Source organism: Ascaphus truei, chromosome 13 (genome assembly GCF_040206685.1).
Source record: "Ascaphus truei isolate aAscTru1 chromosome 13, aAscTru1.hap1, whole genome shotgun sequence".
NCBI classification, from domain to species: Eukaryota; Metazoa; Chordata; class Amphibia; order Anura; family Ascaphidae; genus Ascaphus; species Ascaphus truei.
In genome coordinates, this window is record NC_134495.1 from 21408389 (window position 1) to 21423959 (window position 15571).

The following is a 15571-nucleotide window of genomic DNA, read 5'->3' on the forward strand; positions in this document are numbered from 1 at the left end:
TATTCTTACAGCATTGGTGGGGGGGGGAGGAGGAGGGGGGGGGGGGAGGAGGAGGGGAGGGGGGGGGAGGAGGGGAAGAGAGACAGATCCCCCAGAGCTGAACCGTGCTATAGTTACTTTGGAGATCCCCCCCCCACCCACCCCCTAGATTCCAAGATATACTCTTACATGTTTAGTTACCGCCGTTCTCTTCTCTCGAATTAAAAATGGCTGTCAAATCTCACGGGTCCCGCGCAGAATGGGACTTTTGGTCGGCGCCATCTCGCCACAACCAAATGACCACTTCTAAGGTAAGTTTTAGTGGTTCGGGTAAGGGGTTAATTTAAGGGGTTTTAGTGGTTCGGGTAAGGGGTTAATTTAAGGGGTTTTAGTGGTTCGGGTAAGGGGTTAATTTAAGGGGTTTTAGTGGTTTGGGTAGGGGGTTAATTTAAGGGGTTTTAGTGGTTCGGGTAGGGGGTTAATTTAAGGGGTTTTAGTGGTTTGGGTAGGGGGTTAATTTAAGGGGTTTTAGTGGTTCGGGTAGGGGGTTAATTTAAGGGGTTTTAGTTGTTTGGGTAGGGGGTTAATTTAAGGGGTTTTAGTTGTTTGGGTAGGGGGTTAATTTAAGGGGTTTTAGTGGTTTGGGTAGGGGGTTAATTTAAGGAGTTTTAGTGGTTCGGGTAGGGGGTTAATTTAAGGGGTTTTAGTTGTTCGGGTAGGGGGTTAATTTAAAGGGTTTAGTAGTCTGGGTAGGGGGTTTCAGGGTAGGAGATAAAAGTTATTAGGGTAGGGGGTAGCGTTGGTATTTGGTATTAACAGGGGTTTTAGGGTAATGTTAGTCACTTGAGCGTCAGAGCGAGTCGCGGTGGAATGTCCGGGAGCGAATGTCCGGGAGCTGCCCCGCATGCCAATAGGAAGTCACAATGTCATCACCTGCAGCTTCCTATTGGATGAACATTTACATCACGTCTGGAAACCGCGCTAACTAAACCGGTGAGTATCTCGGGAGCCGGAGTAGGGTGTCCCCCAGGGCTGAAGATCGCTCCGTTCAGCTCCTCTGGCTCGAATGCCATCAAATAAGTGACATTCTTGAAACTGCAGTTCAGTCTTTTTTTTTTTTTTTAATTATTTTTTTACTTCAATAGTTTCATGTGGGCAAACTCTAATTACCTAAAGAACTGCATAGCTGCCGGTCAATTCGTTCTCCGTCTATTGATCGGCAAAGTTTGGCGACATCTTTAAATATGGGGAATGTAAATCGTTGCTATAGGAACAAGCATGCTTGTTAAAATAGAATACAAGAAAATTGGTCTTTCAAAGATGTTTTTTTTTTTAAAACAGAAAATGCTAAAAGTATTTTTTCTTACTACAGAAGTGATTTATTAAAAAAAACACACATGCAGGATATTGCCTGAACTGCAGCTTTAAACATGCGGGACTGCTGCTTTGACATGGACAGAAAGGTGCTACTGTACCTTTAAAAATGTTTAATGAATGAAGTCTAATCTTTCATGGGCTTTAAGCAGCGAATGGAAGCCTATTTTATTTAGCCCCTGTGCTGCCAGTGCTGAGCTGTGTGGCTGCATAGGGGTTAAGTACGCTGCCTTCTGGTGTCTTAAAGCAGCACTTCTATAACATTACCCCCTCTGGTTCACAAGATGCTTACCGGTAAAAGTAACGTCTTTACATCCTCTCCTGGGGAAACAAAATGGCGGATTAAATCTCCAGCTTCATGCTGGCCAATAGGAAGTCAAAACATCATCCGTTGCAGCTTCCTATTGGCCCGAGTGATACCAGTAAGTACCTCAGCTCTGGGGACCCCCTGCTTCCCATCCTGGTACAAAACGGGGGTCCTGGGAAAAGTATCCACAAGTGGGGGGTCCGGTAGGGGGAACGGCTGCATTAGGGCTTGTACTCGAGCTGCTTTCCCTCCTTTCAATAGTAACCCTTCTCCCACTTCAAAGTCGCGTCACCTACAGCGTCCCTAAGAACTTCAGTGGGGTCCCCCACACACTTGTGAGCCCGAGGCAGCAGGCCTAGCTGTCAAGTGATGCTGGCTCCTCTGGCAGTGATGGGGTTAGATTCGGGGGGCTGGGGATTTGGCGAGTGTCACGCTGAGCTGTGAACCTGGGTGTCCCCAAACTTGTGGCGCTTCGGGCGGTGGTGGTGGCGGGTCAGTTGGTGGTTGCCGCAGGGGTCGGTGGCGTCAGATCGGCCTTCTTCAGCTCCATGTATATATTGGAGAGATCCTCCAAGCAGATCTGAATCTGGGAGAAGAAGCTAAACTCGGCAAGAGAATGCAGGCTGGGGGGGAGCAGGGTGAGTGCAGGCTGGGGGTGAGTGCAGGCTTGGGGGGAGAACAGGCTGGGGGGCGGGAGGGGAGCAGGGTGAGTGCAGGCTGGGGGGGCGGGATCAGGGTGAGTGCAGGCTGGGGGGGGGCGGGAGCAGGGTGAGTGCAGGCTGGGGGGGCTGGAGGGGAGCAGGGCGAGCGCAGGCTGCGGGGCCGAAGGGGAGCAGGGCGAGCGCAGGCTGGGGGGCCGGAGGGGAGCAGGGCGAGCGCAGGCTGCGGGGCCGAAGGGGAACAGGGCGAGCGCAGGCTTGGGGGCCGGAGGGGAGCAGGGCGAGCGCAGGCTGCGGGGCCGAAGGGGAGCAGGGCGAGCGCAGGCTGGGAGGCCGGAGGGGAGCAGGGCGAGCGCAGGCTGGGGGGCCGGAGGGGAGCAGGGCGAGCGCAGGCTGGGGGGCCGGAGGGGAGCAGGGCGAGCGCAGGCTGGGGGGCCGGAGGGGAGCAGGGCGAGCGCAGGCTGGGGGGCCGGAGGGGAGCAGGGCGAGCGCAGGCTGGGGGGCCGGAGGGGAGCAGGGCGAGCGCAGGCTGTGGCAGGGGACAGCATTGGGGGGAGCTGTTCAGAGCGCTGGTTGTTGCTGGGTCAGTATGGGTACTCACCTTTTCGAGCTGTGCCTCCGTGTCCTCCACGGGGACCTCCGACTTGATCCGCATCTGTTTGGTGATGGTTTGGAAGAGGTTCAGAGTTGCCATCCTAATCCGCCCCAGCCGTAGCGTGTTCTCGGCTGCCGTGTTCTGGATTTGCACCCACTGTGACTCCTGCAACCCATAACATACATGTATCATACCTCGGCCAACCACAACCCAGTGCCTGAACCCCTTTATGGCCACCAAAAGGGCTATAGTTGCCATGACCCTACCAGCCATCAAGTGATTTACTGGTTTCTTTTCTGGGTATTTAAAATGGCAGCCACCAATGTCATAGCAAGTATACAGCTGCTGGCGGTGTAAAGATGACAAACCTAGATCTTGGCACACATGCCTGTATGACGTTGACAATATGGCCGTCCTCACCGTTGAGAAAGATACGGGTTGGTGGCCATGTCTTCTCCCTTGTGGCAGGCGGTGATAACCTTTGCTGCAGCAATAAGCTTTATTTATTGGGCACTTCTGGTTTTTAACCAGTTAACCTGCCCTGTAGCTCGGGTGCGCAAACTGGGGCGCGCAAGCTTGTTGAGGGGGGGGCATGGCGGTTGCAGAAGCCCCCAAGGCGTATAAATTAATGCCGGGGGATAGCGTGAGGACTCTGCAACTTCGCTTACCTTGTCTTCGGCGACACAGCGTCAAGTGACAAGGCGTTGGCATGGCAACGTTACATCACGTGACGCCGGTGAGAAGATAAGGGGGGGGGGACACGTGCAGGGAGGGAAGCAGGCTTGTGGTGGCAGTTTAACATGTTTTGGCTAAAAGAAAGAACTAAATGACCCATTCTTATGAGAAAAACGAACAGAAATTAGTGAAATAATCTGTCACATTGGACATGCATTGGGGTTTCTTTCGTTACCGCTGAATATTTGAGGTCACTTTCCCAGTAGCGCTCCAGTTAACACAAATATATCACACTGTGTGTTTGAGTTTTGACCTTGCTACAGTTGTGTGTCATTTAAAACCCCCAGAATTCTGTACAGCAGTATATACAAGCAGGTGGTCAAGATGCCAAAGGGCTTATTCTATACCAGCCGAAGTGGCCCGGTTAGCCGCTTCGGACACCATAGTCACCCCCTTAGACGGGTGTCTGGCTGCCCTTTGCCCCATAGAAGAAGCCCTCCCACCCCTTTGATGAGAGCAGCGGGTACCCATTGCAGGACAGCGGCCCGCGCTCGCTCCAGCTCTCCCTGCAGCTCTGCCAGCTGGTTGTTCTGCTCCAGAATCTGGCTGCGGCCCTCCTCTTGGTACCGCTGCAGACGCGCCTTCTCCGTCTCCGCCATCTCCTGGTTCTCCAGGTCCCGCTGCAGCAGCTTGTCCTGTGTAGCCATCAGCGTGTTGAACCTGTCTATCATCTCCTGTACCTCCTGGAACTGGGGGAGATTGGGGGTGGGTGGGAGAAGAAGATGATGATGGGGAGGATTCTATATAACCCAACCTCTATTAGACGCGGCAACTCGGATTTCCTGTGAGTCGCACTTGGAGGTCCTTTCTTCCATGTAGTAGCAAAGGAGGGAGAGGGAGTAGGGGGTATGATACCTTTTATTGGACCAACAAGTAGTTATGTTACAAGCTTTCCCACCTCTCGGGGTTCCAAATGGTCATCCAATAGGAAGTCACAACCGATCATGTTGCAGCTTTCTATTGAGATTTGGCAGCCATTTTGTTTCCCCTCGGGGAGATGTAAACCCGATAACTTTACCAGTGATTATCTCGGGAACCGGGGAGTCCCCAGAGCTGTAAATAGGGGTGTTTGGACACCTGGTTCCCACCATGTAAAAAAAAAAAAGATGGTAAAAAAAAAGGAAATGTTCCTTTAAAATGGAAACCCCAAATCTCCCTAATTTGGAAGCTTCACATCTCTGCCTCAATCTGTGTATTACAGGAGTATAAATGTAACAGACAAGGGCTTGTAACCACGGCCTGTATATAGCAATGGTGTACCTCATCAGTCCTCCCTAGCACCCTCTGCAGGTAGCGATGGTAGACGCTGTTCCTCTCCTGTCGGTGCAGCAGGGCCTCCTTCCTGAGCTGAAGCCGGGCGTTCTCCGCCTGCAGCCGCAGAGTCTCTTGCTCCTTCTGCGCCGCCAGCTGCCGCTCCTCGCCCACCTTGCGCAAGGCGCGCTTGCGCTTCGCGTCGTTCTCCTGCCAGAAAGCGGGGTGCGAGATCTTAGATGGGAAGCTCTGCAAAGGGTGCGGGGGTAGGGGGAGCTCTGCTCCGGTTTCTACCAAAAAGTCAGCGGCAGAGCAAAGGGGAAGGAAAGCAACTTTGTCCGAGGTCACGCACACAGTCAGCGGCAGAGCCAGCAGAAGACTACAAAGAGAAGTAGGGCGACCGCCCCAAGTCGCGCAGAAATTCAGCGGCAGGGCTGAATCTCTGCACTAGGACGTAATGTGCCCGAGTTCCCACAAGCAACCAGAGGCAGAGCCAGGAGCAGACTACAGAATGAGCGCTTGCACACTGACTCTGTCCAGGCTCACTCACAGCCAGCGGCAGAGCGCACCTTAAGGAACTTGTCGAATTTGAAGAGGGAGTCTTTGAGCTTGTCTTCCTTGTGCTCCAGCTCCGTGCGACGCTGCTGGAGACTCTCCGTTTTCATCTGGAACTCCTGCAACCGGGTAGGGGGGGCAGGAAAGAGGGTCACACAAGCCCCAGCGCTGCCTCCCCCCCCCCCCCCCCAATCACCAGCATGTCTGGGGTGGACGTTAACCCTTTCAGCAAGGCGCAGGCCCCTCTGGCAGCAACAGGGCTCGTTTACTTACAGGACATAGGAGATTGAATGGTGTAGATAGATGGAGGACAGACAGAGGGGAAGAGAAAGCAGGGTGGGCAAGCAGAATGCGGGAGGAGGGAAAGACAAGGAAAGGAGGCAAGGTGACATAGGGCCAAGAGAGGATGGAGAAAAATGACAGGGTGGTAGACCAGAATGATGGACAGACAGAGGGATGGCAGGAGAGGTGGGCGTGGAAATGGGGGGTTTCCTGTACCCTTACCTCCTTCTGAGTACTTAGAGCCTGCTCCACCTCCACCATCTCCCTCCTCTTCTCCAGGAGACGAGTAGCTGGGCTCAGGAAATCATCCTCCCGATCCGGCATCTTCCTGCGGTGGAGAGAAAGGGGTTAGTAGAGTGAGGCTCTGCGGGCCTAGCATAGTAAGGGGTTCATGGAGCAATGCTCTGCTGATCTAGCAGGGAAGGAGATTAATAGAGGAAAGCTCTGCGGGTCTAGCAACGGAGGGGATTAATGGAACAGTGCTACGCAGATCTGTCAGGGAAGGGGTTAATGGAGCAATGCTCTGCAGCTCTAGCAGGTAAGGGGCTAACAAAGCTATGCTCTGCAGATATAGTAGGGAAGGTGGTTAATGGAGCAATGCTCTGCAGATCTAGTAGGGAAGGTGGTTAATGGAGCAATGCTCTGCAGATCTAGTAGGGAAGGTGGTTAATGGAGTAATGCTCTGCAGATCTAGTAGGGAAGGTGGTTAATGGAGCAATGCTCTGCAGATCTAGCAGGGAAGGGGGTTAATGGAGCAATGCTCTGCAGATCTAGCAGGGACGGAGATTAATAGAGGAAAGCTCTGCGGGTCTAGCAACGGAGGGTATTAATGGAGCAGTGCTAAGCAGATCGGACGGGGATGGGGTTAATGGAGCAATGCTCTGGAGATCTAGCAGGGAAGGGGGTTAATGGAGCAATGCTCTGCACACGTGCTCGCCGCCCTCACACCAGCATTTTGTCCTCAAACGCCGCCCGGAAATATTCCCGCAGATCGAACTCCATGTTGCACCGTGAGGAATGGGGAGCGCGTCTGCGTTACCATGGAGATCTCAGGTCACGCCCACAAGGCGGCGCACATCCGGCGAACCCCTCCCCCCTCAGGCCCCGCCCCCGTCATCACGTTTGAAGACAGGGTTTGTCTACTCATGGCCTTTTGAATATATTGTTTTGGCCGACCCAGCAAAGACTCCACCTCTGTTGCACGCCAGAGCGGTGGGCGGTGGCTGAGGCACTGAGCGGCCATCTTTAAATTGGGCGACCAAAAATAACACTACAATGGGGACATAAAATAAAAAATCATTGTAATAGTAGATACCAAATAAATACACAGATTTGTGTTTCTTTTAATGTATTTAACGCTCTGATTTTCTTAAAGTCATAGCACGAAAATATATGACACAATTACTAGTAACACATGATTCATTCCAATGTATTGAATTATTCATTTATTAGATATAAATATGTTGGGGGAGGGGGAGTTTTGTTCAAACCAACTGGAGAAAGGTGTGTGTGTGTGTGTGTGTGTGTGTGTGTGTGTGTGTGTGTGTGTGTGTGTGTGTGTGTGTGTGTGTGTGTGTGTGTGTGTGTGTGTGTGTGTGTGTGTGTGTGTGTGTGTGTGTGTGTGTGTGTGTGTGTGTGTGCGCGCGCGCGCGCCTACCACCTATCTCACAGTGATAACCAGCAGAAACATCCCTTCCCACAGTGGTATACTTTGTTTGGTGCTACTATAGCGTGCAGTCTACCGGTGATCTGTGGTCCACTTCTGTCACTTTAACTCTCACGTGCATTCTCGCAGTTTAACACTCATTTGAATTCCTATAGTCAGTTGACTGCGTATCAGTTGACTGTCTGATACCAATTATTCAGCGGGAATGCGAAATTGGTTCAGTGATTCATTCCGACGAGAGGCCTGCATATGGAGATTTAAATGCCATCGGTTACAGGCATTTTACGGTGAACCATCAAGAAAATTACGTGGATCCCGTGTCGGGAGCAAACACGCAAGGGATTGAAAGGTCGTGGTTGGATGCCAAAAATACGCATTTTGAAGAAAATGAGAGGCGTTCCTAATGAGCTATTTCAATCACACCTTCATCACATTTGCTGGAAAGTGCTAAGAAAGGATGCAGAAGATTTGTTTTTACAATTTCTTAAAGACATACGAAGTGTTTGTCGTTACAAATCAATGAGCTACATTGTTCCTTTGTAGTATAATAAAATACAATACATACCATATTGTTTCTTTGTTTAGTAGATAAAGTAGACTGCACGCTGTAGTAAAACAGTAGAAGTAGACTGCACGCTATAGTAGAACAGTAGAAGTAGACTGCACGCTATAGTAGCACCGTTTGTTTAATTCATGTTTTAAGATATTTATAGGGTCTTTTGGGTTAAGATGATAAAATGTTGTGTTAAGGAGTCCCCCTGCCTGGCTGCTAAGGTGTTCTTGCATTGGGGATACAGGCAGTCCTCGGTTATACAACGGAATCCGTTCTGGAAGTAGCGTTGGATAGTGAAACCGTTGTAAATTGTGTCCCATGTTAATCAGTGACGGTGAGCGTTGGATAACGCATTCCGGCGTCTAAAAACGACCCATTGGGTAGCATTGTAAAGCGTTGGATATGCCATTCGTTGTAAAGTGAAACGTTGGATAGTGAGGACTACCTGTATACAGGTTTTTGGGGGTTCCCGCCTTGCCCCCCTCACATAGGCTGAGCATCCAGCAGGAGGGAGCAGCCACATATCGCTGTGGTACCCATTCCTACCTCATACTCTGTTGCCATGGCAACTTCCAGATAAGATGCTTAGCGCAATGGACCCATGCACATGGCGGTTCTCGTCTATTACAAAAGGGCCGTCAGATTAGCGGAGGCAGGGGGTTTGACATGTGCCTTTTTTAACATCAATCCCCACAAAAGCACAGGAGAACAAAGACCTCAAAGTATTTAGAGGGCGGTGAAATACCTCCTTTTGAAACTCAAACAGATCAAAAATATATTTGAGCACAATCACATTATCCCATCTGATTTTCTTTACGTGTCACTGACTTGGGGTCAGTCTAATTGATTTTTAGCGTAAGTGTTTCACCCGCCTTCAATAGTCTTGCAGGTTAAAAAAATCAGCAGTTTTCTATTAAAATGGCAGTTTTTGGTCCAGTCTCAATTAGTCATGATGACATCTCGATTTATTTTATGTCTGTACAGAAATCTCACCGGATTCCAATTAACATTTAACAACTTTGCGAAGGGGTCAAAATATTCACAGTGGGGAGAATCCTCTCAAGTACAAGACACAAATATTTGTTTAATATTATATTATATTGTGTCTGTGTAGAAATCCCGTAGATATACACATACAGTATTTGTAGTACTGTACCCCACTGTTGCCCCTACTCTAAACAAACTACAACACTCCTCATTCTGCACTTGAACACTACCCCAAACCCTACAAAATTCAATTTCACCCCAATCCTGCCCTCTTCAGTACTCGCACAGCTCCTTTGTTACTGTACCCTAATCCCACAATACTCCTCGCACCAGACACACGCATATCCGTGTCTGAGTCTTACTTCCCAGCAGGCAATGTTTTGTTGGGGGAGCCAGCATGGGCACCTTTTTTAGGGACCAACAAGAACCCCCACAGAAATGATTAGGACTGAGGCTGGAGTAGTAACCGGGAGAGAGGAATGCAATATCTACCACATTTCTTTATTTAAAGTTGAATTATTTATTGTTGTTTCGATGTGTATTTCTTTGCTTAGGGTTCTGGCATACTCTCCAACCACGCCTATTTAGCCGGTAGACTACATGTTTTGGGGTTTGTCAAACCAGCTGGGCTCTGGGCACCTTTTTCTCTACAGAAGCTCCCCTGCTTAGTGCTTTTTTCCCCCCGGAATGGGACATTTGGTCGCGGCTGTTTCACCGCAGACGGAACCTCCACCGTCGTCCGCTTTGAAGGTAAGTTTTATTATTGGTTAGGGTATGAAGTTAATTTAAGGGTTTTAGTGGTTAGGGCTTAGGGTAGGGCGTTTTAGGGTAAGCGACCGGCGGCGAAGTGGTCAGTGGCGGCATCTTCCGGTGGTGTAGAGTGTCCTGGGGAAGAGCCGGCAGCTATTTGGTTGCCGCGAGACTTCCGCAACCAAATGTCCTAGACCAGTGTTTCCCAACTCCAGTCCTCAGGGAACCCCAACAGGTCCGGTCTTAAGGATATCCCTGCTCCAGCAGTGGGTCAATCAGCGGCTCAGTCATTTTGACTGAGCAACCTGTGCTGGAGCAGGGATATCCTTAAGACCTGACCTGTTGGGGTTCCCTGAGGACTGGAGTTCGGAAACACTGGTCTAGACCGATACCTGCCCCTTACTTACTAACATACTTACCTTGTCTCTACACCTCCACCCTGCCCCCTCACTACACACAGCTCCCCTATACGTGCCCCCTAGTTACTAACATACCTTGTCTCTACACCTCCATCCTGCCCCCTCACTACACACAGCTCCCATATACCTGCCCTATACTTACTAACATACTTACCTTGTCTCTACACCTCCATCCTGCCCCCTCACTACACACAGCTCCCCTATACCTGCCCCCCTAGTTACTAACATACCTTGTCTCTACACCTCCATCCTGCCCCCTCACTACACACAGCTCCCATATACCTGCCCTATACTTACTAACATACTTACCTTGTCTCTACACCTCCATCCTGCCCCCTCACTACACACAGCTTCCCTATACCTGCCCCCTACTTACTAACATACATACCTTGTCTCTACACCTCTGTCCTGCCCCCCTCACTACACACAGCTCTCCTATACCTGTCCCCTACTTACTAACATACTTACCTTATCTCTACACCTCCGTCCTGCCTCCTCACTACACACAGCTCTCCTATACCTGCCCCCTACTTACTAACATACTTACCTTGTCTCTACTCCTCCGTCCTGCTCCTACACTACACACAGCTTCCCTATACCTGCCCCCTACTTACTAACATACATACCTTGTCTCTACACCTCTGTCCTGCCTCCTCACTACACACAGCTTCCCTATACCTGTCCACTACTTACTAACATACTTACCTTATCTCTACACCTCCGTCCTGCCTCCTCACTACACACAGCTCTCCTATACCTGCCCCCTACTTACTAACATACTTACCTTGTCTCTACTCCTCCGTCCTGCTCCTACACTACACACTGCTCCCCTATACCTGCCCCCTACTTACTAACATACTTATGTTGTCTCTACACCTCCATCCTGCCCCCTCACTACACACTGCTCCCCTATACCTGCCCCCTACTTACTAACATACTTACGTTGTTTCTACACCTCCGTTCTGTCCCCTCACTACACACAGCTCCCATATACCTGCCCCCCAAGCACTAAAAACAAAAGGGGAGACAGCCTGTTAAAATAAATACCCCCTTCCTTTAGTAAAGAAAGAAACTGGTGCTTTCAATGTGTAAATAAAAGAGTAGTGATACTCGCCACCCCCCTAGGACTGTCACGTTTTCACCCCTATGCTGACAAACGTTTAAAGACAAAATGGGATTTATTTTACAAAGATTCAATCCCCTTAATGTTTTTAGAGCAGAAATATAGTCGTGTATACCCAGTTAGAGTGTAAGCTCCCTGGTGTACGAGCACCTGCCCAGCGTGGAGATTCAGGTTAACGTGTTTGCTATGCTTGTCACTGTCTGTCACTGTCATTGTGCTGAGCTGCGGGACATCCTGGCACCTTATAAATAAATTATAGCCATTACTAAATGTAAATATGTTTCACATTAGACACAGAACCGCTACTTTTTATTCCGTTTTTGCTTTTTAAGCACTTAATATAAGGTACTGTTTGCCTGGATACAGAGACCACAATGTCTTCATACTATTAACCCCATGGTCTGTAGGATGCACCATGTCTGTCTGTCTGTCTGTCTGTCTGTCTGTCTGTCTATCTATCTACATGCACACACACTTGCACACCCACATCTATATACTGTATGTATGTATGTCTGTCTTTATTTATGTAGCGCCATTAATGTACATAGCGCTTCACAGTAGTAATACACGTGACAATCATATAAATAACAAATTATACAAATAACAGATCATGGGAATAAGTGCTTCAGACATAAAAGTAACATTTTGGAAGAGGAGTCCCTGCTCCGGGGAGCTTACAATCTAATTGCATGTATGTGCATGTTCCCGTGCAGGACAGGTCTATTAAGACCATGCTCCCTCCACTGCAGAGGTAAATGAGAATGTTCACAGGTAGTGTTAGGACCTGTATACTGGTCATACCGTGACGTGGCTGCATACTGGTCATGCCGTGACGTGGCTGCATAGTGGTCATGCCGTGACGTGGCTGCATACTGGTCATGCCGTTACGTGGCTGCATACTGGTCATGCCGTGACGTGGCTGCATACTGGTCATGCCGTGATGTGGCTGCATACTGGTCATGCCGTGACGTGGCTGCATACTGGTCATGCCGTGACGTGGCTGCATACTGGTCATGCCGTGACGTGGCTGCATACTGGTCATGCCGTGACGTGGCTGCATAGTGGTCATGCCGTGACGTGGCTGCATAGTGGTCATGCCGTGACGTGGCTGCATACTGGTCATGCCGTGACGTGGCTGCATACTGGTCATGCCGTGACGTGGCTGCATACTGGTCATGCCGTGACGTGGCTGCATACTGGTCATGCCGTGACGTGGCTGCAGACTGGTCATGCCGTGACGTGGCTGCATACTGATCATGCCGTGACGCGGCTGCATACTGGTCATGCCGTGATGTGGCTGCATACTGGTCATGCCGTGACGTGGCTGCATACTGGTCATGCCGTGACGTGGCTGAAGACTGGTCATGCCGTGACGTGGCTGCATATTGGTCGTGCCGTGACGTGGTTGCATACTGGTCATGCCGTGACGTGGCTGCATAGTGGTCATGCCGTGACGTGGCTGCGGCCTTATAACGCTTTGGCCAAAGGGTTTAACTAAATGACCCTTACTCATGAGAATACTGACATTGAAGTATTTAACTGTGCATTTTGTCACATTGCATGTAGCAATGGGTATTTTTGTCTTTTGATGTATAGATACACGTGTATGTACATGCATATACTGTATATGTACACACACATATACACATACATATTAATATACATGCTCATTTATACATGCCATGCATTGCAGGCAGCCAAATGGTTACAGCTACAGTATAAGTGAGCCGTCTGATCACATCCCAGAGCCATACGGTAAATGCAGCTCTGCAGAACCCACGGCTGTATTAATGGAAAGCACTCAGCATGGTTCCTGCCAGGCGTGCAGCGGGGAGCTTAGTACGAGCAGCAGAGTCATGCGGAGTTATACACAGGTAAACACCAGCTCCTGCGCTTAACACAGGCTACCTGCAGGGGGGGGGGAGAAGCCGCCCCCTCCCCTCCTCGTCCCACCTCCGCCTCCTGCATGCAGTTCTCCTGCTCACAGTTTGGAGGCAGAGGAAGCAGCCTGAGAGAGGCTGCACATTCTTTTTCATCTCTGTCTCCTTGCAACCTGTGGCTGATTTGCTACTGAAGAAGACAAAAAGAAGGATGGCTATAGGATCACCCTAGCTGCTCATTTGGGAAGCGTTGCATTCAAATATAATGTAAAACCGACCCTTTGAGGAGAGGTGCAGAGAGAGGACGGTGTTTCGCAGGCTCATTGGGTGGTTGGGGGGCTGGGGATCTGTGACCCCTTCAACAACAAACAAAAAAAAATGAAAGTGGTTTTCTAAAAGGATTTTTCCAGGCTACCAAATCCGGACGCTTTAAAGAGGGAGGGATAGCTCCATCTCTCTGTACGAGGAGACCTCAGCATGGGCGCCCGTGTAAGTGGGGCGCAGCCATCCACCGGAGCAGCGACAGTGACTTGCGGACGCTGCTGACCCGTCATCTCAAGCCGGAGGATACCTGGCGAAGTTAGTCGGATATTCCCAGTGGCGCTCGCCGCTATGGCGAGGAACACGGCTCTGTATTTCAGGCTGGTCGAGGGGAAGAACCTTCCGGCTAAAGACGTGTGAGTTAAAACTCTGCTATTTCTTTCTTAATCCATTTGATCTGAGACACACTTGTGATAACAAAACACAGAACCCCAGCAAGCTCTTTTTGGGAACCCCTGAGCCTCCTCAAGAGAATATATAAGTATTTTACTGTGTATTGCTGTCATGTTGGATGTAGCATTGGGCTTCTCTGTCGTCTGTTGTACACTTGTGATAACAACTGCAGGGGTGCTTGCTGTGGGCTTTTGGTGGGTTGGGGTGAAAATACAGCACTGCAGGAGTGGTTACCCTCAAATAACTTGACCCATAGTGGTCAAGAGGTTCCTTGTTGGCGGGTAGTCCAACTCCTGTTATAGGACAGTGGTTGGTGGCAATAAGACACCGCAGTAGATGGCTACCCGTCGATAATGACTGCTGCCAAACAGCCACTCAAGCAGTCATTAAGATAAGGACACTTGGGGGGGTGGGGGGGAATGGGGAGGAAGCAGTTAATTCTTCTAACACCTTGAGAAAGTGCGGAGTCTTCCTATCTTTATGATTGCACGGAACGAGCAGCGCAATTTGCTCATTGCCAACTCTGGTCATCATTAATTAGGGCTGGGGTATGGGGGTTGAGTATGGAGCCACTAATTTCTCATGAGGAATTCTGCTTTTGGGGCTAATAAGGCACTTCAGCATATAATCCATTACAATAATGTTGCCTAAAGGTAACCCATCTCCTGGAAGCCTCAATGCATTCACAAACTTTAGGGCTGTAGCAGAGAGGGTCTCGGTGGATAAATCATTTGTAGGTTGCGTTATCAGATGGGATTAACCCCTTTCATGCTGCAGAGGCAATAAACGTAAAGCTTATAGGTAGCGATGGGAGTAATGTGGGGATGATAGAACTGGCTGGCAGAGCGGTAAAATGTCAAGGTTTGTAGGTGACAAAAATGACATTTTTATGAAATAAGGCTGATTTCAAAGATATTTCACTGAAGTCTAAGAGAGCATAATGACGGAGACAAACTTCAAATAAGTGAGCAACCACCTTCCAATGAGTGAGACTCACTCAATAAGAGACTCGCTCTAGAAAGAGAGACCGCCTTCCAAATCAGAGCGACTCACTCAATAAGAGAGAGACCGCCTTCCAATGAGTGAGACTCACTCAATGAGAGAGAGACAACCTTCCAACCAATGAGACTCACTCAATGAGAGATAACCATCCAAAGAGTTAGACTCAATAAGAGAGAGGCCACCTTCCAATTAGTGAGACTCACTTGAGACTGCCTTCCAATGATTGAGACTCACTCCAACTGAACTAGACTGTCATCCAGTGATGGAGAGTGACACTCTGCATAGATCTGTCGGGAAAGGTTTAGTAGAGCGATGGTCTGCATGGTTCTGTGGCGAGATCTGGGTGATGTTCTGCATGATTAGTAGTGGAGTAGAATTGATGATCTTCCCCTAACCTGGAGACCCCCTCTCCTCTCCTGCAACATGGGGCAGGGGGCACAAAGCACTGACCTCAACAGGAACGTGAGCAAGGACTCAGTAACCAAGTTCTAGCCAAATCTGGTTACCATGGAAACAACCGGAGAAACCACAGCCGGTGTGTGTGTGTGTGTGTGTGTGTGTGTGTGTGTATATGTGTGTGTGTATGTGTGTGTGTATATGTAGCAGCATTCACAAAGGTGATTTATGTAAAGGTATACATTTATTTCATCTAGCACATGCAAAAAATTAAATATGGGCAACGTTTTAGACGTAACGTTCCTTTCTCTCTCTCACACACACACACAAACACACACATATAG

General features: G+C 49.6%; 2 protein-coding genes across 4 annotated transcripts in view; one reads left to right on the forward strand and one right to left on the reverse strand.

The window, feature by feature from the left end:
* Nucleotides 1-1132: 1132 nt before the first annotated feature.
* CFAP73 (cilia and flagella associated protein 73) lies at nt 1133-6791 on the reverse strand. Its single transcript, XM_075568841.1, has 7 exons — nt 6684-6791; nt 5960-6065; nt 5470-5574; nt 4910-5110; nt 4117-4338; nt 2921-3079; nt 1133-2246 (listed from the first exon to the last, which is right to left on the reverse strand). Exons 1-7 carry the CDS (start codon nt 6737-6739, stop codon nt 2154-2156), a joined length of 942 nt encoding a protein of 313 aa, XP_075424956.1. The 5' UTR covers nt 6740-6791; the 3' UTR covers nt 1133-2153.
* Nucleotides 6792-13211: 6420 nt separating this feature from the next.
* RASAL1 (RAS protein activator like 1) overlaps nt 13212-15571 on the forward strand; it is a 35312-nt gene continuing 32952 nt past the window's right edge. For 2 of the 3 annotated variants that reach the window (XM_075568842.1, XM_075568844.1), the window contains exon 1: nt 13213-13792. In XM_075568842.1, coding sequence (XP_075424957.1) covers nt 13728-13792 — 65 coding nt within the window. In that variant the 5' untranslated portion in view covers nt 13213-13727. Of the gene's footprint in view, nt 13793-15571 lie in introns of all 3 variants that reach the window. The other variant, XM_075568843.1, reaches the window with a different exon arrangement.

What these genes read in the sequence shown, in the direction of transcription:
- CFAP73 (XM_075568841.1), bottom strand. Translation starts at nt 6,739, where the DNA reads ATGGAGTTCGATCTGCGGGAATATTTCCGGGCGGCGTTTGAGGACAAA. An exon ending in TTTGAGGACAAAATGCTGGT is followed by an intron (nt 6,066 to 6,683) that starts GTGAGGGCGGCG and finishes TCTCCACCGCAG; the next exon opens with GAAGATGCCGGATCGGGAGG. An exon ending in CGGAGGCACAGCTCGAAAAG is followed by an intron (nt 2,247 to 2,920) that starts GTGAGTACCCAT and finishes TTCTTCTCCCAG; the next exon opens with ATTCAGATCTGCTTGGAGGA.